At 39.6% G+C, this 18497-nt stretch overlaps 1 protein-coding gene across 1 annotated transcript; it reads left to right on the forward strand.

Moving 5' to 3' along the window:
- Positions 1–365: 365 nt before the first annotated feature.
- LOC102074768 (carboxymethylenebutenolidase homolog) lies at positions 366–5647 on the forward strand. The gene is made up of 5 exons (XM_005484279.2): positions 366–571; positions 1199–1306; positions 3169–3311; positions 3690–3781; positions 5404–5647. The coding sequence occupies exons 1-5, from the start codon at positions 366–368 to the stop codon at positions 5581–5583; spliced, it is 729 nt and encodes a 242-aa protein (XP_005484336.2). The 3' UTR covers positions 5584–5647.
- Positions 5648–18497: the final 12850 nt, after the last annotated feature.

An 18497-nucleotide genomic window follows, 5' to 3' on the forward strand; every position in this document is an offset into this window, starting at 1 on the left:
CTCAGGAGACAGTGACATGTGAAGCCATAGTGCTTCACACCTGTGCTCACAGAGCCACATGGCAGCAAAACAAATGTGACATGAGTGTCAAGATCTACATGTCCAGGTTGTTTGTAGTTTGACAACTTTGATTTTGGTATTTCTCTTCATTCTCAGCTTAATAACATCATAGATGAAGAGGCATTCTTCACTGGAACGTTGCTTTTGCTTTTTTCTACTTTCTTCATACGAGGACGTCAATGTTATTTACAGAAGTTATTAAACTACTTTCGGAAGACCATATTTGCCTTTTTGTGCTAAATGATTTTTGTTAACAAATTATTTTTACATTCTTGCTATATTCTTCTTGTTTTTTAGGTTTTCAAATGGCTGATCCTTTTCTATATAATACTGGAGAAAGGTCTCACTATGGGTGCCTTGGCCATGAAGTACAGATTGACTACCTTAAGGCATATGTTTGTAGACCATCTTTTTCCACGGACAAAGCTGTGATTGTGGTCCATGATGTATTTGGATGGCAGTTCCCAGACATTAGATACATCGTTGATTTGATAGCAGGTCATGGATTTATGTAAGCAAATTTCTTTCTTATCTTCCCCTTAAATGCACTGATAGACCACCAAGCCCAAAGCCAGGCATAGCATATGATGTTTCTAACAGACATAAGACAAACATACCACTTCAGTCTGAGCAAATAAAAAAGAAAATGGACAAAACATTTCCATGGAGCCACCAAAGATGCTAAAACTGACTCAGGAAAATGGCTAGCTGAGCACAAAGGCACAAGGAGTCTTGAAGCGCCTGTGTTTGTGCTTATGAAGCAACATGGGTGGTCCAAAGAGAAACCGTGGTATCCATTTTAATTTGTATAAGCTTTTCAGAACCAAACCTTTTGAACATTTGTTTTGCCTTGTAACAGCAAAGAGGTATATATGTGTTAATATAGAATCAGGAGGTTTGTTTAATCCCTTTATTTTTGTATTAAGTGTGTCTAAGGAGATAATAAGGAAACAATTTGTGTCTTTGTTGTCCATACACATTGTCTTTACATATACTTTTAGCTAGCTGATTACCAGAATAGGATGAGTAAAACATGATTCAGACAGTGATCATGTAGATGTGTACTCTGTACTAGAAGATATTAAGAGACATTTAGACAGTTTTAATGAAAATTTATTGAATTCCATATCTCACACAGAACCATCTGCCCAGACTTCTTCAAGGGGACAAAACCCTGGACATCTACTGATCACTGGGCTGACTTTCCTGACTGGTTGAAAAATCATGATCCTATGAAAGTAGACAAGTAAGATACATATTTGTACTTGAACTTTAAGAAGCATCTAGCAAACAAGGAGAATTTATATGAAATGTTAGAAATGGCACCTCTCAGCAGGGCAAGCTAGCTGCACAACCACAGTTTCTTGTTCTGGGTGATTCTTCTGTGGTTCTGGGCACAGTCTTGTCTGAGATTTGAATAGGATCATCTGCTCTGCCCATCACTCTGCTTATTGTCCCCATCTTGTGTTCCTGAGCCCTTTTCTGACTATGTTACACTGGCCATGCAGGCTCACAGTGTTTCACAGGCTACAAAATACCCAGCACTCTCACCCACAAGTGCTGATTCTGCACTCAGTTCCTCAAGATAAAGAGGAAAATTCTTCTGCAACTGCAGATGTTATCTGCCAGTTGTCACATGCTCATCTTACTCTCTGCCTTGCAGATTATGATAGATACTGATGAGATTCTCCTGAGTGGCGCTACATAAAAATTTGCTAGATTGACCAAAACCTAAGAAACATCTGATAAACTATACTGTTTTTTTCAGTGTGAAATAGAGGGATCATTATCTGTGTAACCTAACAGTGCCTGTTACAAGGCTTCCCTGAATCATGGGAGGCACTGATGTTTCTTCAGCATCTCTCACCACAGCTCAAAACTTCAGATGATAGTGAGGCAATGGTGACACCCTATTACTCAGCTACCATCCTGCAAGCCACAAGTATTCTTCTGACCCTGTCCAGATATTCAGCAGCTACAGTCTATCTTCAATGTGTCTCAGCAAAGATTTTGACCATATAACTCCAGAAGCTGTGACCAAATGTTTTAAGACACAAATTACTAACAATTGTAAAAAATCCCCCTCCAAACAAGAGCAGATGTGTGGGCACTGTCTTAAAAAATTAAGATCTCAGGACATGCTTTTGCTGTTTACATGAGGGATTACCTGTAGGTGAACATTCCAGTCCAGGTCCATTGCTCTTTCAGAGAACATGGAACCCAACATATCCATGGCTTTCTTAGTTTCCTTTCAAACAAACCAAACCTGAGAGAGCATGGCCACAGGCCCAGGACACAATGTCCTCTGCATGTCACTGTTGTACTGGATTTTGTTTGGTCAGCCTAACCAAACCTGAATGACCATACAACTCTACCTAATGTTCGAAAATGCAGTTAACAGTTTATGAACTCTGCATTTAAACTTAATTTAAAACTCTGTAGGTAATGAAGAATATAAAATTATTGAGATCTCAGAAGCCAGCAATTTTAAAAAAAATTACTTGTTCTTACCTACAATAAAAATATTTTTCATGGTTTTTTTTTCATTGCCTCATGCAAAAGTTATTTTTTAAACATTGTAGTTATTGACAATGTAATTTGAGTAAATGCTATTTTAGCATAACATTCTTGCATGTAGGTTTGGTAAGATATTTTAGTATTAACTCATGTAACAGGAATGACAGGAAAAATCTTTATCTAAATAGGTGAACTCTGTAGAGATGAAGCTTATCTATTCCTACAGTCCATAATGCAAGATGTTGTTCTACTTGCAGATATGTCTTGTCTTTAGTTGTCCTGTCCTAGACAAAGTGATTCAAATAAAAATTTACTAATTTTGAAAACAAAGGAGCAGGTGACAATTCAGGTAAGTATTTAAGTGCCTACACCTGTACTTCCCTAAACTAGTACCAGAGATGTTAACTCTCATTTAATAATAAAATCCACTGCTCTAGCCTGAAATGTGCTTTTTAAAGTAATCTCTGTTTTAAACGATTGAGGGTGCAGCCACAGAAAAAATACCATGTATGTCTTTTAACTTACTTCTTAAATTGTCAAGTATTGGCTCTGCAATAGATTCCTTAGTTTACTTTTCTTTATATGTCTTAGGGAAGCTGATGTTGTCTTGAAGTATCTAAAGGAACAATGCGGTGCAAAGAAGATTGGTATCGTTGGGTTTTCCTGGGGTGGAATGGCAGTACATCACTTGATGCTGAAAAATCCTCAATTAGCCGCTGGGGTGTCCCTCTATGGTAGTGTAGAACACATGAAAACTTACTTGGGTTCACATGACTATGCATTGTTTGTAATTCTACTTATTGCTTTGGAACAATTTCTATAAATACTCAACTCAAAGGTGAGTTGCAGATTTTAATTATGGTTATTTCAGCCATAAGCTATATTGGTACAAAAATATTAAGGATACTGTAAGCAAAAAAAAAAAAAATTCATTCCTTGTTTTAGGAGAGCAGGGAAATATGCTTTCCAAATGCTTATTCTCCATAGCCAGTGTCCTCATCTAAGTAATGTACCTAATGAGTAAACTTAAATAGAAATGTTTTCTTTTAATTTGCCATTTATCTCTCAGTAATGCTAACCTCACTAATGGACTGTTTCTCAAAATATTACAGGAATAGTAAGAGACTCTGAAGAAAGATACCGTTTACTAAATCCCACATTTTTCATTTTTGGTGAGAAAGACCACACGATTGCTTTAGATCAGGTAAGCTGTTGCTCTGGAAATACTTATTTTCCCATAGTTCATTTATCCTACACAGAAATCCTTGTTAGAAAGGGTTGTTAGTTATTGTTTAAATCCTTGTTAGTTATTTCACATTCAAATAATAGACAGGTTGGACGGTTCTGTTTATATGTCAACTTTCCCTCTATCTTGTTTAGGTTATTCAAAGCTTCTTTTTTGAGGTAAGAAATACAGTAAAGAACAGCCATCAGTCTCTGAGTGGCTAGATAAGCAGAGTGTGAAACTGGGCACGGATATCCAACTTGGTATGAGCCAAGCATCTCAAAAACTTGTATGCTACTGTTATGGGTGAGAAATCAGGTAGCTAAACCACTGAATTTGGACAATGAATGGGGGAAAAAAGTATTTTCAGCTTAGTAACTGAACTTTCTGATGAATTAGTCTCACAACTAACTGCTTTTACTACAGGAAGAAAAAATGAGCTGTATCAAAAGAGTGGGCATGAAATTTAGCTGAGACAACAACTCATAGATTCAAACGTTTTGGCTCCTGGCTGCCATCTATGTTCTGATATAACCCCTACTGTAAGCATATGTGAGAAGCTGGATAAATATATGGGTAGGAAACTGGTGCCCTCTTCTGTGCATAAATTCTTTTTCTTCAGTGACAAGGATAACATACCACCTCTAGCACAGCTTGCTTTTTAGGGTAGCGTCTGACTGGGGAACTGGCAGTGTGCTCTGGGAATGCAGAAGTCATTCAACATTTACTTCTAACTACATTAGCCAGCATATTAATCTGTACCTCCTATGTTTCTCCTCTGCAGAGGAAAACAAATCCTTCACCCCCTGTCCTCATTTTATGGCAAACGTGCCTTTCTCCCAGGGGCACAATTTGGGCAAATGCATTTTTTCTGTCATGTGTTACTCCCTTTTCTCCGGAAGCTTTCTTTCTGCAGAAAGAAAGTGCAGACTGTATCAGTAAGAATTCCTGTAATAAACAAAAAACAACCTTCAAACACATCGTTACCTGAAAAAAAGGGCTTCATAAAAAAACCCAAATGAAACCAAAAACCCATGAAATAAATTACAATACTCTCTCTAATCTTCACAATGGATGGAAGTAAGCTTTTGGGGCAAAATAAGTGCTCATTCTTCTATTTTCTGACTTTTAGTGGAAATAAGCACAAACTGTGCCAGCAAATGTATATGGGTACATGAACACATTGTTAGTACTTTGTATGCATACTAATCACCGAAACATTGTGCAAGAGCAATGCATTTTTGTTGTTCAGTTAGCAAAAGAAAAAAAAAGGCCCTCCATGTTTTCTTAAACTCTGTTACTAAGCCTATCAAAATGTTTTGGACTGATGGTCACTAAGGTTTATGGTCCATGCTCTCTCAGGATCAGAGCTTCAAGTGCAGGTTACAAGCCTGAGCCTGAACAGAAACACACCTGTTCCTTTATGGCAATGAGATTTACCAAACCATCTTTGCTGCAACTATTGAGGTTCTTAGACTCACCCATACTTAAAAAAAAAGTATCAGTCTTACACCCAAAGAGGCATTTTCTCTATGAGAAACTGCAAATTTGGCAGACTTAAAAAACCCCATAATGTAATGGAAAAATGCTTTTTTTTACAGATCTTCTTCTTGGAGGACAAGCTGAAACAGTACTGTAAAGTTCCATACAAAATTAAAGTTTATCCTGGGCAAGTTCATGGGTTTGCACAACTGAAGCCAGAAGATATGAAACCTGATGATAAACCTTATATTGAAGAAGCTAGAAGGGATATGATTGATTGGATCAAAATGTTCGTTTGACAATAGAAGAAAGAAATGCTAGGCTTCAAGACCAGTGATTAATTTAATTTGAAAGAAGTAAACAGTCAAGGGAAAATGATCTCATTTTGAAAGTTGACATAAACTAGAATAGGAACACTTTAATTTATATCTTTAAATTATTTTGGACAATATTTACAGAAGATTGTGAAATAAAAGTCAGACTAAAGGATGATTAGGCACTAAAAAGTCTTTTGAAGTTTTCTTGCTTTTTATTTGCTGCATTATTTTACATTATGACCTTGATACTCATGATAGTGTTTATCTGTTTTTCATTGCTAGTAAGCATGACTTCATCATGACTTTGCTTGAGTAATTTCAGGCTTTATTTTGGTATGATGATTGGTGGTCATAGGTGTTCACATGGAAGCAGCCTGGGCTTGCAGACATTTTTTACAGACATTACAGACATTTTCTTTCATTACCTACAAAGTCTTTTTCTCAGCTATAATGGGCAGAATTCCCCACGCATGAAACAAACATTTGGCTATACTATGGAGTTAGGAAGAAATGACGTTGTTAAGTGACACCCTCCTGGTATTCCCTTGGCAATATTCAGAAGGGTATTTCTGGTATTCCTTCATCAACATCAAGGATAAACATCAACAGTCCCTCCTGCAGAAGTAACCCAGACATGAACACTGCAGAAACAGTGGGTTTTATGTCATGGTGAAATTGTGGTAATCGGGCACAGGACTCATGCAACAATGCAATCCTGATTATATTTTTTGCTTCACATTATATCCTTGTTCCTCTCTTAAGTTCTTCCCCTTTATCACCTTCAAATCCTCCCAATAACTTTATATATATATATATATATATACACACATACATATATATATATACATACATATATATATATAGCATCCCCATGTATACTCTGCCCTTGTGTGTTTTTTGAATTTCATTGCCTTAGTAATGACTTGGCAATTAGTGTTTACTCAGAGATTCTCTAAGGAACCGATTGCCCTTTTTATTTTCTACATCTGTCAGTATCTCACCCTATCACCTCGTTAATGTTGCCATAAGTTAAGGCTAGCTAGCTACATTAATATGACTTTCCCTTTGATATCAGGCAGTTTGGCAGTTTCACACATTGTTATCCTGTCAGTGTAGCTATATGGTCATGGCATGCTGGCTGTCCACACACCTCAACACACCGACTATGTTAAACAATTCTTTCTTGATGAGCCTCCAAAAAGGGCTTTTTTATATACTCTGAGTTAGATGCATGGGAGAAATACCAACAAGATATTATCAAGAGGCCAAAATAATAAAAAACAACTTCACTGGCAGCTATAGAAAATCAGAGAACTTTGGCAAAAGGTTTAGAGGAGCATTCTATCAACATAAAACATCTCACAAAGTGTTATTCACTTGTCTATTCAACTTACCAAACTCCAAACTCATCTAATTATAAATTATTCTAAACTCCAAGAAGAGGGAATTAGAAGAAGAAAGAGACAAAGACAGAAAAGATATAGAAACGAACAAGTATAGCTACCATTCCTAGTTCCAGCAGTGTCCAGTCTCTCACTGCTGAATTAATGCATTTAAATATTTTAGAGTCCTTATTCAATATGTCAGTAGCTGGTCTTGTTTAATTACAGGAAAGATGCCATTTCTGTGTGTGAGGTCCTGATTTTTGATAATTATTATATCCTTCTGACATGAGCAGGAACTCTAGCACTCTGTTGCTTGCAAAAGAGCTGACATTGCAGTACCCTTCTGCTTGCACCTTCTATTACCCAGACACCCAGACACAGTCTGATCCATATGCAATCATCTTGTGTGGGTGTGTAAAGAAATATCACTACTGTGCCATAAGAAATCTGGAGAACCTTGTCTCTTTATGGAATAGAACTCTGACAGTGAAAGCTTGGATTTGGCAGCAGTTGCCTTTCCTTGCCTTGCCCTGCTTTGCCAGGGAACTGTCTCTTAAGACTATTTGCTGCCTTCGTCTCTGGTGAAGATGGTGAGCCATCTCTGGGTAATTGTGAGCCACAGTCATAAAAACTATATTGTGACTCCACTTCAGACGGAAAATATTTATATCCATGAACTTTAACTAATAGGGGAAACTCTGCTGCTTATTTCCCAAGTCTGAGGTTCTGCTTTGCAGTCAATGAGTTTTCAGGTGGAAGAAGAAGGAAGGATTTTTGCATGTGTATGTGTATGTGTATGTGTGTAAATAAGGACATTTTAAAGTATGTGAACACAGTCATTTTTCTTTTCAGTTGTATTGGGGACCTTGAAATCCATGACACGAGGTTATCTCTTAAACTAAAGGACTGACAAAATTACACAATCAAAGTCACTGCTGTACATTAAAATGTACACTGTAAGGTACAATATAATACATGTATCATCAGTGTGACTTGCTGCTATTTGACATTGAAAAAATGCTGGAATTGAGACTCTTTTCCTCTTCCAGTACTGGTAAATAAGCCTGGTTTACTGGCTTGTTGTGCATGACAAAGAGTCAGGACTAAAGACATTAATTATTTATGTAATACTTGCACTTAGTTCTTAGTCATGCAGGGAAATGTTAGATTTGTCTTCCTTTAGATTCACTACATTCAAGCACTTTAGCTTTTGCTTTTAAATTCTTAGGGACAGCATAGAAAATGGATACACCAGTTTTCCAGACAAACTAGGAATAGAATGTTTTCCAAAGGCAAAGGAGATGAATGTGACTGAGATGAGTGAAAAATGGGTGCATGCAGACATGCCTAGATCACAGTCCTAGGACTAAGCAAGCCTAATTCTCTGCAAAAAGGACACACATGTCCTGAAATGCTTCTGACTTGTCCTGGGAAGATGGTGGCTGGCAGTGTGTTGACACAAATAAATAAGTTATTAGACCTAGCCAATGGCCTCCTTCATGGTTCTCAGGAATGAAGGAAGGCATCAGAAGCAGGTTGTAGGCCAAAATAACCTTGGGACCACCAAGATGGTAAGAGGGCTGGAGCACCTTTCCTGTGGAGACAGGCGGAGAGAGCTGGGGTTGTTTGGCCTGAGGGGCTCCCTCCATCTTCACCCTCCATGGGTGCAGAGAAGGTCGTGTTGGAAGGGCACAGCAGAAGGTGAGGAGGCAGCAGACACTAATGAACCATGGAGCTCTGAGATGTTTCACAACTTCTCTAGGGCAACCTGCCCAGAGAAGTGACAGAATCTCCCTCTTTGCAGAGGTTCAACACCTTCAGGGTGAGTGAAACTTCAAATGGTGTGGTCTCGTCCTGGCCCATGAGAGATTGGACAAGGTGAGTTCCAACGTCACCTTCAACCTCCAACCCCCCTGACCCCTAAAATCCCCATGATGACCTGACCTGGTGCTTTCAGTACAAATCTGTTACCATGTCCCCAGAGGGTATCTCTGGGTCCCCAGATGCTATCCCACAGCTGTATCTTATGTTGCCAAATATTGAGGCCCTAGTCCCACAATGTTTCATGTGTGCCAAGGAGAGCTCCAGGCCCTTGGCACCACTCCTGTGCCTACATAAACTCAGAAAAGTTCTCCCAAGTGTCATGGATTTGTGAAGGCAGCACCATACACTATGTCATTTTTTGTAGGAGACAAGGGACGAGGGTGATGAAGGTCTTGAAAATAGCATTTTGAGGGAGCTGTAAAAGCAGTGTCTGCTGTAGTTTGTCCTGAAGTGAAAAATGCTGATTGCATTATTGATGTTTAAACCAGTTTGAAGTGGGATAGAAACTGTTTTCCCAAATACTATTCATCTTCTTAAAAAATAGCATTCAGTGGGGAGCCTCTTCAGGTGACACTTGTCCCTATGATCCAGGTGTCGTGGGTGTGAGATAGCATGTGTGGGATGCAGCTGTGCATTGTGTAAACAGATTTTATAGGAGAGACATGAAAGCCTGCTTGTACTCTTCTCCAAAGGCACCGAGACATGGTGGGTCATCAGGGTGGCACAGGGTGTCTCCAGCTATTCAGGGCATCCAGGCTCTCCTGCTGCACATAGCATGTGCACACATGTGCCATGGCCTTGGGGCTGCCTGAGAAATTGTTCCTTGGGTTTGTTGGTTGATCTCACTGGTGGTGGATGCCCTGACCTCATCTCTGCTCACCCTTCTCTTTTCTCATTGCCGTTCTTCAGTGAGCGGGTAAAGAGTTTGCACGTAGTGTCCTTTAAAAGCTGTATTGAGGCAGGATGCCTCATACCTACAGAAACTGGAGGATGGTTTGCCTTGAGAGAAGGAAATGAGGTCGTTTTTGCACTTAGCCCAGACATAACTCTGGTTTTGGTGAGATCTGCTGCAGCTGGTTACCACAGCTTGTTTTCAGCACTGCATTAACAGCACCGTGGTTAACAGCTTCACAGCCAGGCCACACTTGCTCCAGGAAATGTCCACAAGATGGGGCCCCTTTCCTTGACAGCCACCAAGAAGACTTTTAGGGACTTAGGCTCTAATTACAGTAATCAACACTCTGAGTGGTCCCTGTCAAATCCTGCAGTAAAAGTACACCAGTGTCAGAAGAAACCTGGCTTCCTAGTAAGCGGAAGCTGTAGCAAGCAAAGCTGTTGAATGTTGTCTCTGCATGGAACAAGGCACCAGCCTGTTGGGGTGTGATAAAAGGTGGAATGTCATCTGCTTGTTAGGGGTCTGTAGAAATTCAGAGAAAACCCTAGTTTGTCATACAGCATCATCACACTACTGAATATTTATCAGTTTATCTCCTGTATGTAGCAAAATCAAATTACCTTTGGGATATTATCAGAGCTTGATAAGCCAATAAGTTGGAAGAAGCGTGATTTAAATTTTAACCCAAGGGTATTCTCTTTATGCTTGCTCATCATGAGCCAGACCTTTCTTTTTCCAACATAAGCAAGTATAAATAGAGTTGCACTAAGCTGCTTAAAGAAATTTTAACTGTGGCAAATGGTATGAGTTCCAAAATGCTGAGTTAATCTCCTTGCAAGTCTCTGTTAAACTTAATTGGCCAAATAGTGCAAAATCACTTTAAAATTCCTCCGCAAACTAGAACTCAGTTGAGAAGGGCAGCCCAAATATTTATCACTGGAAAAGCAGCCTTCAAAGAATAGCAGCTGGTAAATCTGAATTTCTGCCATCCAAGCATCACCAGTGCTCAAGTAGGAGAAACCTCAGCTACAGAATGAATTATTGTGGAGACAGATTTGTGTCTGGCACTCCTGTGCTGCATGAGAAAGTGGGGAGCAGCCACCTTGATGCCATAGAATAAAACTGGATAAGGACTGATGAGCAATGAGAAGAATAAATAGATGGGTGAAGGAGAAGGCAGAGAAGCATTTCAAACTAGTGCTGTTTAGAGTCTTGTTAATATTTCTGTGCTGATGCTACAGCCCCAGGCTCATTGCTGTGGGTGGGAGAACGGCACAGATGCTGTTATGCTTTGGCTGCAATATTAGGAGTTCACAGATAAGACTCTGTCCCAAATGAGTCTTACCCAAATTGTTTTGTTATTTGGTTTTATTTTCTAGAGAGGGTTTATGTGATTAATTAATCTTGAAACTGCTTTTAATACCATTTACTGCATTACAATTGTAGGAGAGAAATTGAAGAGGGATTGTTGGAACTGAACTAGAGGTCTTATTTAGCATCTATTTTAATTAGTTAGAAAATCTAGAATGGGACAAGTAACTAAGATAAGTAACAAAAAACAGTTCAGCATTGAAGAGCACATTTGATTTTTATTGCCAGCATGCTGCATTTCACTTTAGTAAGGGGACCAGCCAGACCAAGGAATATTGTTCCAGTACATGCATTTACATGGGAGTAAGCAAACAGCTCCATTTTGATCAGTTAAGAGTGACAGCAGAGAAAGGTTTTAAACAGCTTCTCAGACTAGGGTAAAATAAATGCTCTTTGTATGACTACCTAATGCCTGTGAAAGGGAAGAGGAGGGATCATCTATTGGAGTATGAATCCAAATATTACCAGTTAGGAACACACCGCAAAAATCATCAAATGTTAATTTTGTTTAAAAAGATGCTATAGTGGCCTTGTTGAAAGACACAAGAAACTAAACTGAGCTTGAGGGTTTCATCTGAGAGGACCTCCCAGGTCGTAAACTCTATAGAAGCCTTTCTTCACTTGAGGAGAAATGGACTCGTTTCCACCTTTTCCTTTAAAATGCATAGCTCTGGAGAAGTTATGTATCTGTGTTGTATGAGGATGTGTTATATGCACAGCAGTGGTGTATGCATCTACTCTTCAGACCACTGTCAGTTCAAATTGCACTGTTTATAACTTTGCAAAAAATCCTCTGCTGATTTACCTTCTTCAAGCTGACTTATTAGAACCTTTAGAGATGCCAGTCAATGATGGGTTCCCTGGGAAAGGATTATGTATGGAAGGGATACAAGAGACCAGCAAAGTGCATGTAGGAAGCAGCAGCTTTGGAGTCCCTGGAGAGGAAGGGAAAGGGGACATACAGAGTGAAAGCTCAAAGTGAACAGCAGACAGAAAAACAGCAGGATGACAGTGGGGTCCCACAGGAGTTACTGCAAGAGGTTACCAGGTGCCAGTGTGTGAGGAGGAACTGTAAGACCACATGAGAGGAGTGGTTATGAAGCAATGTGTGGGGACATCACATGGAAATGTAGCTATCACATGCTGAATTGCTCCAGGCACAAAGCTAGGAGTGGTGGGCTGACATAAACCCTTCCTCTGCCCTTAACTCTCTCAGGAGTTATGCTGAGTGACCTCAAATTTATGAATATTTATGTCATAAACATGTCAACAGCCTGTTTACAATAAAGACCTGGAATTTCCCTTCCAACCTTGCTGTACCAAGTGGATATCATTAGGTGTCTGGAGGGGGCTGGGGAGGACTGCATGAAGATTGACTCATAATCACAGCTCTTGTTGCAGATAACGACTGGTTTGCATTTCTGCTTTCCTGCAGATTCCTAGATGGCTGATGAATGAGGCCCTGGCCGCGTGATACTGGAGGCAGATTTGACTATGAGGGTTGTGGGGCAGGAAGTACAAGTTGAGCACATCAAGGTGTACATTTGCAAAGCACCTGCCAGCACAGGCAAATCTGTGATTGTGATTCATGATATGTTTGGTCGGCACCTCCCAAACACCAGATACATGGCTGATATGCTAACAATTAATGGATACATGTAAGAAATCTTTTATTTTCCAAGAAATCACACTCTTTCTGATTTCTAGCCTTACATTAGAACTGTTATATGTGAAAAGAAGCTATTACCAGGGCAGTTTGAGCAATATATTTCCATAATACAGACCCAAAGAGGAACATTGCTGTGTAGTATGGCAGAGTATAGCATGCTTCCTTCATTCTTTGCTGATTACAGGAGAAGTGACTGCACACACAGAATGTGTAGAATATTGAAAACACTATGCACTAAAAAGTGATTTTGCTTATTTTCCCAGCAAAGTGAGATGGCTTTTAAAAATAATGTGTTCTGAAACACACGTATGTGTTCTGTTTTTGCAAGCCTTTTCAAAATAAAGTAATTAAATCTGAGTTATATGATGGGATTTTAAAAATTTTCCATCAGCAAAAGTATGAATGAATGTAATGCATTTTGAATATGATATTGAATATGTGCATATGAATGGTCCATATGCACACATGGATATTACATACAATCTTGTACCGCCTTCAAAGCTTTCATATTCATTTTCAATTCATGTCCTGCAGCAGTTAAATTGCAAAATGCAGAAAAATCTTGCAATAATTGGACATGGCACAATGTACTCCATTTGCTTTATACATTACAGACATTCATATGAGCTTTTAAAAGGCATGCATTACCAAAAGGCAAACCTCCACATAATTCTGTAGAAGTCTGGTTTGGAGAGAGAGTGCCTTTAATGTCCTGAGCCTATGGAGCATGAGGGAAGCCAGATGTCACCAGACAGGTGTGGTGTGGCTGAGAGCTGTCTGTGGCACTGCAAGGAGGAGATACTGTCTCTGGAGAAAAAACTCTACCTTTGCAAGCATTAGGGTTTTACTGAAACACTGGAACAATGCAAGGGTCAATTGTCTGCTCTGTCTCTCCTGATGTCCCATATTCTGCTCCATGTTTGGAAATCTGTTTGTCTTGTGATCAAATGCAAATGTTGTCAATGGACACACGCCCTTCATGCTGTGCAAATCACTGCTATGACATTGTGCTGCTTTGTTACAGCAAGAGTCTCTCTGTCAAGAGTGCCCAGTGTCTGATCAATTGGTGTTTTTCAATATTACCTTGCAAATTTTCCCTATGATTTGTGCTCTGCCATACTTGTTTTTGGGATACCTCCTTTCCCTCCACCCAAACTGTTAAGAATGCAGTGGTCAAGGGAAGAAGGCTTCAGGAGAACTGAGCATTTTCAGACAGCAGTGTCTGAATGAAGAGAAGTTGTATATATCTTCCAAGATGCTGCTGAACTGGTGCATCAATGCTTACTGAGAGGAAAATAGATTTTTCCTAATGCAGTATGGGGTGAGGAGCTGTGGGAACTTCATTTCAGAGGCCATACTAAGCCTGATGGTTACTATTGCATTATTAGATCAGTTTGAGTGGGAAAACCTGTTCTTCTGCATGGGTTTGGGAAGGTTCACTTTCAAAGCACTATGTGTTTCTGACAGATTCTTATACAAAGGCTGCACAGTTCTGCCCATACACTTCCAAATACATTTATGCTCTGGGTGCCACTGTTAGGGTTTTTTTTGTTTTGTTTTGTTTTTGGTTGTTTTTTTTTAATAGAAATTATAGAAATGATCAAACAAGGTGAAGAAAAATAAGTGATTGCAGCATACTTCAGTCTGATTCAGGCCCAACTGATCCAGTCCTTTCACCATGTTCAATAACATCCATGAGGTGTGTCTGAGGACGGAGAGAGCCAAAGACATTTCAATAAGTGAAAGACGATTGCTGTTTCCCAGGGATCCCATTGCTTCCACACAGCAACACCTGGTGGTGACCTAGTGCTGGCAGCCTCCAGAGTCCCTTCTGCACTAGAAAACTGTGTCCTCCACTAGTAAGCCACAGCTGCTGCTGGTCATGAGACACATTTCAGCCAAAGTCATCCTGAGCTGGGGTTTGCATCCCGTGATGCAGGAGCTCAGTACTGAGTGGACTCTTACTGCACTTCCCTTTTTCCAGTCATCAGATGAGCAAAACACTGCTCCCCTCCTTCCCACACAGTTTCCCTTCACTTGCTCTTTGCTGACCTCAGTCCATCAGGCGTCTGTTGTTTTGGTTTTTTCCTAGCTCATAAGTAAGTCTTACCATGTGCCCTGTAGTAAACAACTATTTTATGTAATTGTCTTGGTTTACATGGAACCCATCAATGATGGATTTAGGTTAAATGCTACATGTTGTATGCAAAAGGTAATTTTCTTGTAATCAGGACAGAGTTTTATCATCTTTTACAAGATCATGCATTGAAACTATACTGCGTATAGTTTCAAATTATGTACACAAAAATAGGTTAAATACTACGGATACACAGGAAGAACAGGTTAAATACTATGGATAAGAGTATTAATATTTTCAAGATTTGTATCACAGAGTGTATTTTGTGGTTTAGTAATTGAAAAAAGCATTTATAGGTATATGTAAATGTTTTCTAACACTCATAGGTATTTCTGTGGAATAGGCAACAATGTTATTTAGAAACATTACTTTCTCAGGAAAAAATGTCTGGATAGAAATCTTCCATGCAATGAAGGGCCCACAAAAATCTCAGTGTTTTATTAATTAATTCAATTTTGATTTTTGTGTCTATGTGGGCAGAGCCAGCTGCCCAGACTCTTTTGAGGAAGAGAAGTTTAGAAGCTTTCTGGTGAGTGGTCTGAATTTGAGGATTGGCTGAAAACTTAAGATGGCAGGAAAATACCAAGTAAAATAGATATCACATTGCCTGCTGCTGTCAAAAACTGCCTTTTCCCACCTTTTTTTTTTGTTTGGTTTCTTTTTATTTGGTTTGGTTTGGGCTTTCTTTTGGTTTTGTTTTGTTTGAGATTGGATGTAGCTATTTTAGCTACACTAGCAAAAGTAGCCTTTTGAAATTATTTCCTAGAAGTGGACGGAATCAATGATTTTGCCTTGAAGAGAATTGAAGGACAACTTTCTTAGTAGCGGCTTGATGAAGAATTTTTGTCCTCTGCTGTTGACAAAAGTTGCTTCCTCTGCTTCAAGAGGCCCAGTTTAAAAGTGCTCCTTGACTCAAATAATGAGAAACCACAGTTCTGACCTGATGTCTCACTGAGTTTAACAGACTGATCCTTTAAGGCGCTGTATGGAAAGAAGAAAGGGGTTATTGATTGTGCCAGAGAACTTTCCCAGCAGTGTGTAATCGCCCCCAGGCAGAGTGAGGGCCAGTGGCTCCCCAGGAACGTGGAGCTGGGAGCCAGGAGGAGTATCACACCCCTCCTGTGTGCAGCACTGCCCACACATTTATCAGCCAAGACCTGTCACTAGCAGGCTCTGCTGCCTTAATAACAGAGAGGGAAGCTGCTGGCAAGGCAACCCTGAGAAGGGGTCAGACTAATTAGAGGCCAAACTAATTAACTTTCCTGGGAGAGCAAATATCTTGGATTATTTGGAGTAGTGCATCGAAGGTTGCTGAGCTTGGGCATTTGGAGAGAAGGTTATGGGAGACATAACTGGACCATTTCCAGAGTGCTTCTGTCTCACAGGGGTCAGTTCTCTTGGAAACTTTTTAGCTTGGAATCTGCCCCCTGTCTGCTGCAATGGGAAGGCAGGGTTGGGCGCTGCCTGGCATTTCTTATAGGCAATTCACACGTTTCAAGTGTCAGCCCTAGTCAGGAAGGAATTTCTTGGCACTTAATTTGCTTGTTGTGTGTGTTTGTGTGTTGGCAGATAACGCTGTGTTTTGGAGGCTGGTTTATTGGGGAATTTCACTGGTGCCCAAGGGGGTGAGAAACTGGGGCTGGGAACAGCCTGGGAGTGATATAAAAGCCTGATCTGCCACCCAGCTCCCAGCAATGCTTTCTCTTTACTGTCTCTGCACGGTGACACATCCTACAGGGGTAAACGGGTGTTTTCAGAGCACAGCATCTCGGCAAGATGTATTTCAGGCTAACTTGTAGGTTCTGAAAACATATACCATGTTTGTTACATTGACTTCCCCGCAACAAATATCCCAGATGACAGCTTACAGTTACTGTCAGCATTTTCACTGGCTAACAAGTGGTATTTTCTAGAGAGATTTTTACTACTTTTCTGTCAAAATTTACAAAGCAAACCTGGTCCAGCTTCTCCCAGAATGGCAAGCTTTTTTAACTCTTAGGTAGGTGTGTAATCAATACCCATCCTTTCCCAATCCATCCTTTTAGGTTTTCTTTGATGTAGTTATGTTCCTTTTTTATTGAATCCTACTGAGATATCTTTTTTCTCTTTCTGGTGATATCAGGTTAGCAACCTCTAACATTTATCAAAAATAATTAATTATTTAAAGTATGCAAAAGAAAATACAGTAGCAGCACAATATGGTGACAGTCACATTTGCACCTCTGGATTTTCATATTTTCAGACACTGGTTTTACTGTGGTTGCTCGATTTGCATTTCCTTACATGTCCCAGAGAAGTTGATGCTGTTCTGAAACACCTGAGGGAGCAGTGTGGTGCAAATAAATTAGGAGTCATTGGTTTTTGAGTGAGTGGTGCTGAGTAGGTCACCTGATGATCACACACTTGGAATTAAAGGCTGGTGCACCTCTCTATGGTAGGTAAATCCAAGAATGACCTACAAGCAGGTACACATGCATAAGCTTGTTGGGTAGCCTAAACACTTGGTGCAGCACCATTTTTTCAAATGAGGCTATCACCTGATGAAGAGAGATATTTTTAGCAGAGTTGGAAGGATACTATGCAAAGAAGAGGGTGGTGAGGATATTCGTTCCTAGTTTTGGAAGGGTCATAGCAGACATGTCCTTAATTTGGATCTGGACACACATACATGTTGTCCTTGGGTCACTTTCCCAATTTAGCTTCCTTTTTCCTGTTTACTACTGCTCTGCATACTGCAGAGCCAGAACTTCACCCAGGAGCAGAGAGTGTTATTTTTGAGGTAGCTGCTCTGAAAAGTTAGATTGCAGTTATTTTAACACCAGCTTTCCTTTATTTTAACACCAGTTTTCCTTTTGTGCTCTGCTCAAGAAGCTGGGATAGCTGAGCTGCCCTTTCCTGATGTTCTCAGAATGTACATTTTGGACTGCTTACTAAAACATTGTTTCTCCCAGTCAGTTTGAAAGAACTCAAGCTTGTATGCACAGAAGATATCTTTGAAGTTTGATTTCAGATATTCTGTCTATACTAAGAAACTGCCTTAAATAGAGTTTTATTCTAGAAATGTATCTTTTGAGGAGCCATGATACCAGTAGCTTCAAAATAAATCTAGTATGTATGGCTACATATTGTGTGAGATATGAAAATTTCTCACTGCAGAAGCAGAATGCTCTGAGTCTAGATTTCCCCTAAAATGTCAACTGAAGATTTTGTTTGCATGTTTTCTAGGACTAATTAATGATTTTGATATTATATTCATTCCCATGAACCCTAAATCTTTCTTTTTTGATGAAAAGGATGACTTAATTACCCCTCATCAAATATGCTAATATGCTCTATCATCTTTGATTTCTGCATGTTTTAATTTCCATCCTAAACTGTGAGTTAAAACTCATCCTCCTAATAGTGCTCGAAGATCAAAAAAAAAAAAAACAAAAAAAAAAGCAGAAAAGTAGAACTAGATATAGAAGGGTTAATGTAACCTAGGCAAAGAATTAAATCTATCTATCTACCTATATGTATTTTTAAAGTATCTTTCTTTTGTAAAAATATGGTTACTAACCCAAGTAGAAAAGTTTCATAAGAATTCCACTGCTGTTTTGGAGTACCCTACTCAGG

Source organism: Zonotrichia albicollis, chromosome 1 (assembly GCF_047830755.1).
Source record: "Zonotrichia albicollis isolate bZonAlb1 chromosome 1, bZonAlb1.hap1, whole genome shotgun sequence".
Classification (NCBI taxonomy): Eukaryota; Metazoa; Chordata; class Aves; order Passeriformes; family Passerellidae; genus Zonotrichia; species Zonotrichia albicollis.